The 13882-nt window shown below is 34.2% G+C and overlaps 1 protein-coding gene across 9 annotated transcripts in view; it reads left to right on the forward strand.

Annotated features, from left to right (window-relative positions):
- Nucleotides 1–13882, forward strand: part of mesh (sushi domain containing 2 mesh) — a 49313-nt gene that overhangs the window by 4231 nt on the left and 31200 nt on the right. For all 9 annotated transcript variants that reach the window (XM_017626194.1, XM_017626192.1, XM_017626190.1 and 6 more), the window contains exons 3-4: nucleotides 9459–9697; nucleotides 9805–9992. In XM_017626194.1, the coding sequence (XP_017481683.1) occupies nucleotides 9459–9697; nucleotides 9805–9992 (427 nt within the window). The remainder of the gene's footprint in view (nucleotides 1–9458; nucleotides 9698–9804; nucleotides 9993–13882) is intronic.

Consider the following 13882-nt stretch of genomic DNA (forward strand, 5'->3'; position numbering starts at 1 on the left):
ACCAAATTTATACGGCATAGTCGGGCTATTATGCAGATGGTTTGTGTTTGTGTTTCCTCGAATTCGGAAAAGGGGGAGTGGCACCACCCGTACTAACAAAAATGTTCATCTGGTATATCTCTTGAAATATTTGTGATAGATTACTGGAATTGGTAGCTATACCTGGCCTGTTCAAGAGTTGGCATTCCAAATTGTTTATTTGTTCATACCCAAGATGGAAAAACAAAAAATGTTGTATATCCAAATGTGTTGGATTAAGATTTAAAATAAAGAATCAAAAATTTTGAAATAAAACAAATGATAAATTTTCATATAGAAAAATTCCAGGACTTTTCATTCGTTTTTCAATATTTGGTATAGAGAAGCACACCGGGGTACTGCTAGTATAAATATGTAAGTATACACGCAAACATTTTCTATAATTACTGGTATAGAAAAACAATGAACTCTGAAAAGAATTAATATTTTATTCAACAAAAAAACTTTTTGTGTAACACATAAAGCATATTAAGGGCCGCCAACTTACCTATTTTAAAGTATAGTTAAATCGTTAACGGATAAGATAACGGCCCAGAAACGTAAGGAACATACATAGACATATGTTTACTTGCCTTAAAGGAAAGGCGTTCGCTTTATGAGCGAAGAGTTAAATTCATGAAAATCATTAAAACAAATTTAATGTCACTGATGAATAAATTTTGAAAAGGGCTAAAAAAAGGGCTAGGGGCAATTTCAAATTTTTGTGGCCAAAAAAAGAATTTGGTAGCCAAATTTAGCCACCAAAGGGCTAAAACGGCAACACTGCATATAAGTCATTTCCACTTCTAGTGTTTAAATTGTTGGTTATACGGTGTTTACATGAGGCGATTAGTTGAAGCAAAAATTGAAGGGCATTTCATTGGAAGCGATTAGTTGAAAGGCCGTTCAATCGCCTCACCCATATCTACATTTGTGATCAGCTGATTAAGTCATCGGCATTTTGATCAACTTTGGCTATTTTCTTATGCTTATTTAATGTTTATTATTTTTCCATAAAATCTAGCTCATTATATGTATAATAAACACCATATAAATTCACGTTTCCACTTTGTGCAAAAATTATAAAAAAAAAATCTTCAAATTTTCAGCTAAATTTTCAAGTTATTCAGATTTTTAGATTTTTTAGAGCGTAAAAATTTTTTTCCATACAAAATATATTCGATTTTTTTTTGTATGGAAAAAAATGCGTCACGCAGTCAGAAAAAAATGTAATAAAAATCAACGCGATTCTTTAGCAATTTAAAACTTGCACATTATTGCCCTAGGATTTCATGAGCTATTAAACTGCATACTCAAACATATTCTAAAAAAAATCATTTGTTTAGTAAAGAAGTTCAAAATCTTTATACCTCTTTCCAATTGTTGGTTTTTTGTTTTGAAAAGTGATAAAAATTAAATTGAGCAAAAACAAAAAGCAAAGCCAACTAAAATAAATTAAGCAACACTTAAAGCTGATGCCAGATAAAACGCTTGCTTCTCTTTGCGTGACAGATTCGCTTTGGCAGATAAGATGAAGTGTATGAAAATGCACAAAGCATGCCACATTGAACGTTTCAGCTGCAGCGCGTAGCGAAAAGACGGCCAAGTCCCATCTTTTTGCGCGCATTGACAATCAGCTGGCTTAATATTTATTTTGTTTCGTCCAAAGTGGAGTTTTCATGCAGAAACATAAAATTTAATTATATTGCTGATATTTTTAAAGCTAAATATATATGTAAAATCCACAGCAATTTTAACGAGCCAAAAAGCAGTACAAAATTGTTTACTTGGTGTTCATTGTTGCATACCTTTTGCATCTGGCGCTTTGCTGCCAAAGTTATAAATGCCACGCAAAGCCACAAAGTTGTATCTGGTATCAGCTTAAATGCATCAAAATGAAAATAAGGAATCGCGAATTTGGAAGTGAAGCAAAACTCTCTGGGTAGACAATACCCGTAAATAATTAAATCATGGTCATAAATAAAATAATGGGTAAAAATTGTCAACTTTAGCTGATGAAAGTTTAACGAACAACAGACGCGTTCAAATACAGGTAAATGATGAATGAAGTCAAACGGCATGAAATGACCTAATATGTCACTTTCAAAATAAACGACTCAAATTAGGCTTGGTTAGTTCTTGAACTAAAGAACTACGTCATCTCCTGTGAACTAGTTCATAGTTCGGCCTTTTTATTGAACTCAATTTGTCAGTGTTACTATTTTTCATTTTGGATCGCGATCCAAATATTCTTGGCCTGAACGCTATGACAGCAAAAATATGTTTCAAATACCATATCGACAACTGAGTGGAAGATCGACCTATGTAACTTGGTCGTCAGTTCGAAAACGCTCTATATTAGAATACTTTTCAAGATCCCCCATTTAAGAATTTGGTTTAAGAACGCCTTATATCAGAATTTGGTTTAAAAACGCCGTATCCCAACTGAAAATATATTGAAAATATGTTGAGATAGGGCGTTTTTGAACCGAATTCTGAAATAGGGTTTCCTTAAAAAGTATTGTGAGACATGCCCTTTTCAATCGAAGTCTAAAATAGAGCGTTCTTCAACCAAATTCTGAGATAGGGCGTCTTTGAAAAGTTTTCTGAGATAGGGCCTTTTCGAACTAGCTGTTGAGATAGGTCGGTCTTTCACTCAGTTGTCGATATGTAAATGTATTCGTCAATTGAACTATATGAACTAACTAACTCCAACTGAACGGTTCACTCAAAAGATCTAATGTGCCCAACTCTAGCTCACATGTAGGTAATTAAAAATTCATAAAATACGGCATAACTGCAATACCATAATCCGAAAAATCCCGCTAAAGCCGCTTGAGAGTTATGGTCTGATTATGGCGACTTAACGTAGCTTATAGCTCTCACTTAAAATGCCATAATCAGGCTTTTACGTGTTATTAATTTTGAGTCAATTGAAGCCATAAAACTAAGTAAATCGTTGAAAAAATTAAAGGCTACACCGGAGGGCACTTATAAAAAGTGTGCTGATGTTTAGAAAAAAAAACTTGGATAAGTGTGTTGAAGAGGCATATGTACTTCGAAAGCTATAAAATAAGTTTTGATGATTAAATGAAAATTTGTCTGCTCTGTTTAACAATATGCGGTACTTTAATAGCTTAATTAATCCTTCATCCCTTGCAACTTTAAAGACCGCAATATGGTTAATTAAAAATAGCGTTTTATTTTTAGTTTGTTTCTTGCAACTCGCAACGAAAGAGTAAATACATATTTAATAACGAATACAGAAATCTAAGTTTAATTCCTACCAATACGAATTTCTTAATAAAACAAAAAAATTACTTTTAATTACTTCTTCAACGCTTTACAAAATTTTTGCTTTCCGCATGTGATTCTATTTAAATTTGTGGCGTTGAAAAAGGTGGATTTATCTAACTAAAAACTGTGCGTATGGATTTCTGAAGCTAACGAATATTTTGTATTCATTTCTAAATCATTACAATATGAAACGCACAACCACTTACTTATGTGTGAATTGATTACAAAATTATACTTAGGTTCATAACTGGCTAGAGTGGCGATCTATCACCCGGTAGCAAATGAAGTTCTATCTCTTTTTATTTGTAAGTGTATTTATGTGTTGTTTGATATCAGTATTGTATTGTTTTATTTTTATCAATTTAATTGAATATAATTTTTCAAACAAGTGGCAAACCTCTTAAAACATATTTTCGGCAATAAACTTTTCCTAAACCTTTTCAATTTGATACCTGTATTGCAATATTCAATTTACATTATCAATTAAATTAAAATACAATTTTCAAACATGTGGGAACCTCCGCGAAAATATTTTCGGCTGTAAGCCTTCTTAAACCTCTTTCTTTTGACAGCCATATTGCAATATTTACTTTATCTTATCAATTTACTTAAACTTTCAAACACGTGGTACCTCTAATTTTTTTCTACCTATATTTTAAGTTAGACCTCTGAAAATAGATCGGTGAAAACCGTATTCAATTTCCTGTATTAGTTTTCGAGTGATGCGCGTACAAACATACAGGTAGACAACAGTTATAAAAATTGTAGATCTAGCTTCCATTGCTCTAATTATGACCCTCCATATTAATTTTTCTTTAACCCTGCTGAGATAACGTACGTTTAGAATTTTATTCTCCCTCTCTCAAAATCACAAAACTAGGTTTGATTTTTCCCTATTAAATAAGTAATACTTTTCTTTAAAAAATGTTGAAAATAAGAGAAAGTTTGAAAAAGTGTTTTCATTGACATCCTTAGGCGACGTAAACTTGTACACGACTCTCAGACGTTAAGTTAAAAAAATGCGTTTAACTCGGTTAATTATACGAACATATAGTAGATTTTCTTTTCTATAGAAAATCTTTAATAAATGGATGAATAAATCTTTATGGGCAAATGCTTTTACGGTCTGGGATATATGTATTTCCGCAAGTCGTTATCATAGTGAAAAAGAGTAAGAATATAAAAAGGTGGCTCTGACCCGTTTGCTAAAGCTTTCCAAGAAATTGTGGGTTAGCGTTTGTTCCAAAATAAACTCTCTCAACACTTTCTTAAAAATTTACATTCAAAAATCCGGCTCAGCTGGCACAAAAAAGGTTTTGGTAGCCTGCATTCTCATTTACAATGTTTAGTTAATTATTAAAGGTAAAGTGACCTGAGGTGTTCCTCAACACGTAGTTAATGCTAATTAAATTCTCTACCTGCACTCATTAACGCATTTAGTCTGATATTACCCAAATACCTGTATACCTGTCCGCTCATAGCGCTGGCATTACTTGTATAAATTAAGCTAGTAAGCAACCATGCACTTCATTCACGAGCCACAAGTTGCTGTGTTAAATAACTCAAATCATTCGCCAGACTATTAATAACGAAAGCCTATTTACCGAGAAAAGAATGGATGCCAGGACAAACTTTACTTGTGAACCGTTTGATTTCCTACGACAAACGCTGGAAGTAGATTTGCGAAGCCTAAGAGAAGCGTTAAAAAGATTAGCCGTCACCGCAACAACACTGGAAAGTTTAAGCAACAGTACAACAAGCCACAATACTTTCTATACCAACTACCCAAACGAGTCTGACAACGAGCTAACAGCGCCACCAGCACCAAGAGTCCAGAAATGGGAATGGATACAGGCTCAGCATGAACTACAGCTGTATTCAGCGCCACGAAGTCAAAGCTATTGCAGAACTAAATACGACGAGAAAACAGTGGAATTTACGCCTCTGGAAGAGTATTTCAAGCGTTTTCGGCAAAAGGCCCGATTGCCTAAAGTTGGACTAGTACGCCCAATGGTGAAGGGTCAACCAATAACTGGGTCAATAGAGAACTTAACTGTGCCATCAGCATTGAAACTGGGGTACTTCCAGAAAAATGACAGCAAAGCGATATCTAAGCCGAGAAGTGCAGAAAATATAACAAAACCGGTTGCTGTTGTATGCCCTAACAAATCAAAGGAGCCTAGAGTTGGTTGTCAAACTTCATTGAATTTTTTAGTTGCCGAAAGTAGTATGCCGTTTGATTCATATTTAACCGGCTCTGCATTAAGAAACCTGCTACTGCACGCACGTTTACAAGACATACAAAACTAATAGAAGGTTGGCAAGAAAAACTTTAGTGAAAGAATGTTAAAATGAGAAGACTAGAATTTAATGTCGTATTTAAGATTAAAATTCATGTAAACTATAATAGTATTGTAGTAAAACAAAATTAGTGTATATATTAAATTTAAATAAATGATTTTGTAAGAAAGGATATTTAATTCTTTTGTAACTCAATGAACTTTCATAGAATGGGTTAGGAATTGTGTTGCCAGTCTAGTTTTTTTCTTTGTCGCATATCTTTGAAATTAAAGGACAATCATCGTAAGGTTGTAAATCACAATCAGACTAGCGATGTTTGAAGAAACGATGTTTCGAAAAAATACATCGATGTATCGAATTAAAACATCGATGTTTTTACCGATGTTTTAGGGAAGCTTTTTTATATATTGCACTCAATTTTAAATTGGATTTATATAGTTTTTGTTAACGAATAAACTAAAAAAAAAAAAATTACTAAAATTGAATACAAAAAAAAATATTGTTAAAACTTGGGTTTTATTTTGAAACGAGATGTACTTACATACAAGTGGTTTTTGCGGCCTGTCCGATGGCGAGCTCATCGGCGAGTCGATACGAAGCCGTTTGGCTAATTGCGTGATGACGCTACGCAATTTTACAAACGGTGAATTTTACAAACGCAAATGAAACGGTGAAGGTATGCTTTGAAGCACCCGTGTCGAGTTAAAAAGTTTGACAAATAGAAATCGACTTCGCCGTTTAGTTTGCCTCATTTGCGTGTATATACGATTTGCTCTTCAATTGAAATATTCACGATTGTAATCGTATTGTAATGTATGAAGACAAATGTACCACTACTTTGTCTCTAGGGACTATTGGTTTTCAGAGCCTAAAATAGACTCCCCTTTATTATTAAAATCGTTTAATTAAACGGTATGGTGTTCAAAATGACCTTTTTTTAACCTTTTCTTGCGCCATTAAGCTTTTTTATTTGGCCGATCTACCTTTTTTATTTTGAAGCCCTGGCAACACTGGTTCGGAAAAGGAAAAAATTAGATATTTGGTGAGGGAGATCATACCTTATNATCGATGTTTTTACCGATGTTTTAGGGAAGCTTTTTTATATATTGCACTCAATTTTAAATTGGATTTATATAGTTTTTGTTAACGAATAAACTAAAAAAAAAAAAATTACTAAAATTGAATACAAAAAAAAATATTGTTAAAACTTGGGTTTTATTTTGAAACGAGATGTACTTACATACAAGTGGTTTTTGCGGCCTGTCCGATGGCGAGCTCATCGGCGAGTCGATACGAAGCCGTTTGGCTAATTGCGTGATGACGCTACGCAATTTTACAAACGGTGAATTTTACAAACGCAAATGAAACGGTGAAGGTATGCTTTGAAGCACCCGTGTCGAGTTAAAAAGTTTGACAAATAGAAATCGACTTCGCCGTTTAGTTTGCCTCATTTGCGTGTATATACGATTTGCTCTTCAATTGAAATATTCACGATTGTAATCGTATTGTAATGTATGAAGACAAATGTACCACTACTTTGTCTCTAGGGACTATTGGTTTTCAGAGCCTAAAATAGACTCCCCTTTATTATTAAAATCGTTTAATTAAACGGTATGGTGTTCAAAATGACCTTTTTTTAACCTTTTCTTGCGCCATTAAGCTTTTTTATTTGGCCGATCTACCTTTTTTATTTTGAAGCCCTGGCAACACTGGTTCGGAAAAGGAAAAAATTAGATATTTGGTGAGGGAGATCATACCTTATTTTACGAACAGTTTTAAGGCTATGAGTTATGCTACAGCTGTCATTGTTAAGATCGAAATCTTAAATATTGCCCCGACTTTGTTTATCGAAAAAGATTTTCACGGTGTCATTTGAATTGCTTAAGTATAAGATTATAACAACCATGGTGGCCCGCCTTTAAAACGGTAGAGATGACTGTATGAGCTCTGAAAGCTTTACGTTTATTAGCATGATGTCCTGCATGCAGTAATGTCTTGAAAAATTGGTGGAATTGCGCATTCGTAGGGAATCGCGTTTTTATTAATTATTTGCTTGCATCATATCCATTAGATGGAGAAATTATGCGAGCAGCTTGGGAATAACTGTAGATTCGGTGATGGTTAATTTAATTCGTTAAATGTTAGAGCAGAGGGCCATCTGTGTTACATGGAAGTCCGCAAGTATGTCGTGTGCAGCGGGCTATATTCCTTACTCGGACCCTTGTCTGGCTCTGGCGTCTACGGTCAGACGATGTGATCAGTATCATCACAGGTCTTTCCCTCTCAATTGTTGGCAAGATTTAATATCATGGCTGACGGCGAACTCAACCAAAACTGGCATTGGGCTCTTCACTGGAAGATGCAAGTTGGACGTAAAGGATTCGTTATTCAGATATGTAGCTTGCGAAGAAAAGTATTTAGGAGTAATCGTGGACAGTAGCCTTCTTTGGAAGTGTTATATTTAGAAAAAAACTCCTAAGTTTAAACAGGGTAAGGTAAAATGTGAGTTACCTCCGGATTTGCACTTATACAAGTAACATCCATCATCAGCTATGCGTTTGTGGTATTGTGAAGCAGAGTCTTAGAGTAGAACTTCATCTGCTTGTCAACTTTCAATGACTTGTATCGCTGTGCCATTTACGAAAGCTTTCTCTAGAATACTTGACATGACGTTGATTTGAATGCACTGCCTCATATACATACAAATCGTCGTTTAAAGTACAAAACCGCTTATCAAAAAATGTAAAACCGCTTATCAAGATAAGGAAAAAACGGGTATGAGAGGTGGCAAAAATTATTTTCTAGAGAGTAAAACCCCCATATTTAAAAACGGTTCTCTTTTTTTTAAACAATCGCATTTATGGCTAGTATATTTCAGGACGAATGGAAGAGGATCGAGCCAATAGCTTGTGCCAGCAAATCCAAGTTTTGGCAGCAAATGTCAGTTACGCGGTTTGTACTTTAAACGACGCTATATATCTTGGAGCAATGGCAGGCCCTTAATGCTTAAAAGAAAAATTATAAAGTAAAGACATGCCACAATATTAGGCTCTCTAAGGCTGACGTCTGGCTTAATCCTAGTACTTGGTTGAGGCTTACATACCATAAGTTTTTTTTTAAGGGCTCGGAAAACAAAACTTGGTCAGAATATTTTAATATTAACTAATTTTTAAAGGTCCCCCAAAAAGTCCAAAATATGTAATGGGGGACCCATAAAAAATCGTTAGCATTAAAAAAGGGTAAAATAAAATTGGAAGTGTCCTGAAGAGAAATAGAGTCTTCTGATAGAAAAATATTGATTTTCAAGAATTCTATATCATTTCTATGAAAAAGTGCTTCTTCCATATAAAATACATGGAAAACTTCATGGGTTTTGAGGCAGTTGTAAATATCTTAAAAAAAAAAGTTTATTTTTTTATTCCATTTAGAAAAATCCCGGGGGTGAGTGCTCAACATTTACAACTTTTTTTGGACATGCATGCCTGCTGATATTGAGCGGATGTGGACTACATCAACTTGTGGTATTGAGGCTATATAGTCACTTTTTTTTGGTAAAAAAAATTGACTGTGATTGGCCTGCATGGCTTTTGTGCTTCAATATCGAAGGACTAGATCTGACGCCTGAGAGGCAATGTGTCGGGAATCGAAAACTTGAGCTTGTTGAGATACAATTATGTGTCTCAACTTATTTATTCGTATATTGTCTAGATTTATAAGAGATAAAAAAGAACACAAAAACTGATGTCTGAGCTCTGCTTCCTGTAACTTATTTAAAAACTAACTATTAAAAAATGTAACTGACTCTTATTCATATTTGTCCTTTCGCTTTATTTTTTTTCCAGCTAATAACAACAATCCTGTCGCACCACCAAATACACCATCTCACGCCGCTGGTGGTTATACCATAACCGCGCAACGTTTGCAGCAGATCCGTTCGAATTTAATGTACTGGTATTTCGATCAGGATATGTATGGAGGCCGTGGTGACTATCAATCCGATATACATGCTTCGATGACACAGTTGCATAAGAATTTGAATTTCCGTTTGCCATTTTTTGGTTTCATCTACAATTATACGCGGGTGAGTTGAATAATACAAATTTCATACATACATGTCTACATATGTATGTATATATATTTCATATAAGTATGTACTTACCTTCATACAATTATTACCAATTTCTATAGCTTTCACTCAACGGCTACTTGGAGTTCTCAGACCCACCCGAATATCTAACATATCCACTTGTTTTCCCCATCAAGGATTGGCCAAAGCGACGTGATCCCGCGTTTATTGGTATATGGTTCTCGAAATGTCGCGTGGGGCGCATTTATCCCACAGATATTGATCAGCGTACACCAGGCGTTTATTTCCGGTGAGTAAAAAGGCAATTATAGGCTTCTATGTATGTACATTAAGGCGTATCACGTATAAACGTTTAGCGTATGTCAGTTTTATTTGAATACTTATGTCGAGAAAAAATTGTGGGTGTACAATTTTTTTAAGCACCCGCTAAATTGCGTTTTTTGCTGTAACTTTCTTATTTGCTATTTTTTAAATTTTTATGTCACCGAAAGAGCCTCGCTCAGGACTATCATTGAATAAAGCTTAACTCTTTTTAGCAAGATCGTCATCGTTTTTCGAGAGCTTTGGATTTATAGCATAAAAATAAAAATCTAGGTTTAGTAATTCCAAAATTAGTGAAGGTATAAATTAAAACGGGGCTCTTTGGGTAATTTATTTATAGCAAAAATTCAAAAAAAAAAACAGTAATTTTGTTTACTTCTCAATCAATTTTTTTTTTCATAGGAATATGGAATTGAATCCTTTTTTATTTTTTTTTTTATTTTATGGCCTTATGACAATTATATTTAACAATTTGTATTGAGCTTGAGGCCGTTTTTAATGAAGTAGTTGGCCTTAAAAATGAAAAAGTAAAAAAAGCAAAAAGAATTTACAAGGCGAACTTAGCACGGGGCGTGGGTAACTGGCTGAGTCAGCTGGAGTCGTTGGAACGAATCCCACTGAAAGAAGTCTGATGAGGAAATGTGGTGATTTTCGAAATAGCTATCACTTCTACCATTTTTTTGTTAAATTATTGTTGCTTTTCCACAATAAGTTTTTCATTAAAAACGGTCTCAAACTCAATAAAAATTGTTGAATAAAATTGGATTCTTGGCTGAAAACTTCTGTGGTAAAACTGTCCCCCTACGTCTCCCTTCTTTGCTATTTAAAGTCAAAGGGTAAGCTCCTTCTCCGGCTCGTCTGGCTATAAAGAGAATCGATGCTCAAATAGTTAAAAAACTATAGGTCTAATTCGATAAGAACTACATACATAACTATCTGAGACCCTCATCATCCGTAATTCAATTGCTAAAAAACGGGGTGCTTTTTTGCTTTTAAATAACAATATTCCGATCCGATTCGGCTGGCGGCTACGACTTTGAAAACAGAATTTTGCTCAACATTTTCATTCCTGGAAAATAATAATTAATTTTCTATATCCACCTAATTAGCTCGCTATAAGCACAAGAAGAAAGTATTGAAAATGAATTACAAAAACTAAAATCGAAAAACGCTGATGAAGTTACATATTCCCCAAATTCTGAAACAGCCAAAGGGATGAGAATGAAGAATTATTTTGAAAAAGCTTTAGAAAAGCCTGACACATCTGGTTTGGCTTATAAGCGCTGTTTAAACAACGATCTCGCCATTATGCCAGATTCTAATTGTTACTTAAAAATACTTGACATCGGCATTCGCATCCACGGATGTCTAAAATTCCACATTCGCAACATCCCTAATAGATACTACATTCATTCAAATCCTGCACAAATTGAACTAATTGAGCCGAAATTTTAAGGGCACACAAAAAAATAAAAAAAAAAATAGTCCTAGTAAAATGATACGGAAATGAAAAAAGGAAAAAAAAGGAAAATTGTGCACAATTTCAGGTGAATGCACCAATTGGCAAGTGACCACATGAAATTGTTTCTAAAGCTGTACGTATTTTTGTTGGGATTGGATGTGTAAAGTCATGCGCATACATTCGTATGTATTTAAACACTCTTACATCTACATATCTATACATATTTATATCTACAAAATTAGTTACACACAGCAGGGAAACCTAGTTCCGTACTAAATCTTTATCGCCAAAAACGGACCAGTCCGATGGTAACTAGATCTCACCAGTTCAAAATCAAATGGTAAAAAGTTGCAGCTAAATCCACTTTTTTTTTAAATTATATTTTAATGCAAGAAGCAAGAAAAATTTTGAAGGGATCCTTTTTCAAAAGATTGAACTAACCTTTTCTGTTTAGTGATACGTAATTTTGCCAAGTCCTAGAGGATGAAAAAAGGTTCATTAGAAATCTTTCTCTAAGGTGGCGAGTTTAGAATTTGTTCGGAAGTATAGAAAAAGGGATGCAGCGGGGGCTGGTTTGCTTTACATCGATATGTGTTTGGCAACTTTTCGTTCAAGTACGCTTTCAGTCTGCACTTCGCAGATGCTTTTTTATAGTTTGGCAATGCAAAAGAAAAAATTTAAACACACTCCGTTACAGCAAAAGGTACATTTATTAAAATAATTCAAACAAATTTAATTTCAAATTGAAAACACATTTCTTTGAAAATAATATAGAATCGCACCCATGCACTTTGGCTGAAATAAGCACTTTCTACTATTTAAACAGATAGTCCATTCCAGAGCAACCATTCTGACAATGTTTACGTATTTTTGTCCGCAGAATCCTAATCTGTGGTAAAAGCATGTATGTCCCATTTTAAAAAATTAGCTTTCGGTCCATCTACAGTTTGTGTAATAATTGCTCATTTTTGACTTTGATGACGTCTGAAAATAGTACCTTTATGAAACAGGGGTCAGTTGGAGCAGAGAATTCATACACCAAATGGAAGTAGATATAATACCATTTTATCAGGTATATACATATGTATGTACATTAAATCGGACGAGATATGACAGAAAAAGTCACACTCCATGAAACAAGCACATTATGCTTAAATGTTTATGATTATAACATGCTCTTTGAAACAGTGAATTTTTCAAAAACAAAAATGTTTTTAAAATTACAACTGTTACAGTCAATAGTAAATACAATTATTATTATTTTCCATTACCAAAAGAATCACACTTCAGACTTTTTATATACGTAAAACATATCCGAGTTGCATTGCAGTTCAGTATAATAAAATTCTAACACAAACTAAAACAAAAACCACAAAATTTAGGTTAACAGATAGGAGAGACCAGAGTTATCTTGCGGCCATAAAGTATATAGAATAAAGTCCGCCTGTTAAAAATTTTGAAAACAAAAATTGAAAAATTTGGCCACAGAAAGTGCTTATTTCAGCCATAGTGCCAGAGAAAAACGAAAAACTCTGAAAAAACCTGATATGTTTTCCATCTGTAGAATTTAGGGCTGGTTCGGAAGTGTCGAAAAAGGTAGCGGGGGGAAATTGACACTTCGAAGAACATCGCAATGTTAAGTTTGCCAGTTGCTGCATGCAAAAGAGAATTATCGCGCACTAGTCATGGTTCTAAATTCTCTAGTGCAGAATCAGATCGGCACTAGTGCGTTTCCATACAGGGTACAAACACATTCTGATACACCAGGATATAAGGAAGTTACCTGTTTTGTTCCTATGCAGTACAAGATAGTTTCATACAGCCCACTGCAATATGATTACATACATATTGATGCACCTAAATTTCCGTAACAAACAGTTAGCAGCATAGCAAATACTCGTATATACATATACATAAATACATACATATGCATGCATGTCTATGTAGCAAAAAACTATGAAAGCAAACCCAAATGCGGTCAACATTGATTATAAACGAGCATTCACACGTTTTACCCCTTCACCTTTACTTCGAAAATTGTTATACTGTTTTTTGCTGTGGCGCAACTTGAAAGCTGTAGGTATGAGTTCTCCCTTTCGACCTTTATGTACAAAAAAAAAAAAAATTGCAAATATTTTTTGTTGCCTATAAACGACTAGTCTGGCACTCGATTTGGTGTTGGCATAAAAATCGTAATATCCTTTACCTGAAATTGTGTTGAATGCCAAATTGAATTTGGTGATTAAGAGTTGGTTCTGCTATAATTTAATTCTCACCTCTGGCTGAGTAACTAAATGCGGTAAAGTTATAATGTATTTTAGCATTCCTGAATTTAGAAACTAAAAACAAGTGTTCGTTAATAATTCTCATTCTTGCTTGTATACTATGTATCAATA

Source organism: Rhagoletis zephyria, unplaced genomic scaffold (assembly GCF_001687245.7).
Source record: "Rhagoletis zephyria isolate East Lansing unplaced genomic scaffold, Rhagoletis_zephyria_1.1 Rzeph_scaffold_04479, whole genome shotgun sequence".
Classification (NCBI taxonomy): Eukaryota; Metazoa; Arthropoda; class Insecta; order Diptera; family Tephritidae; genus Rhagoletis; species Rhagoletis zephyria.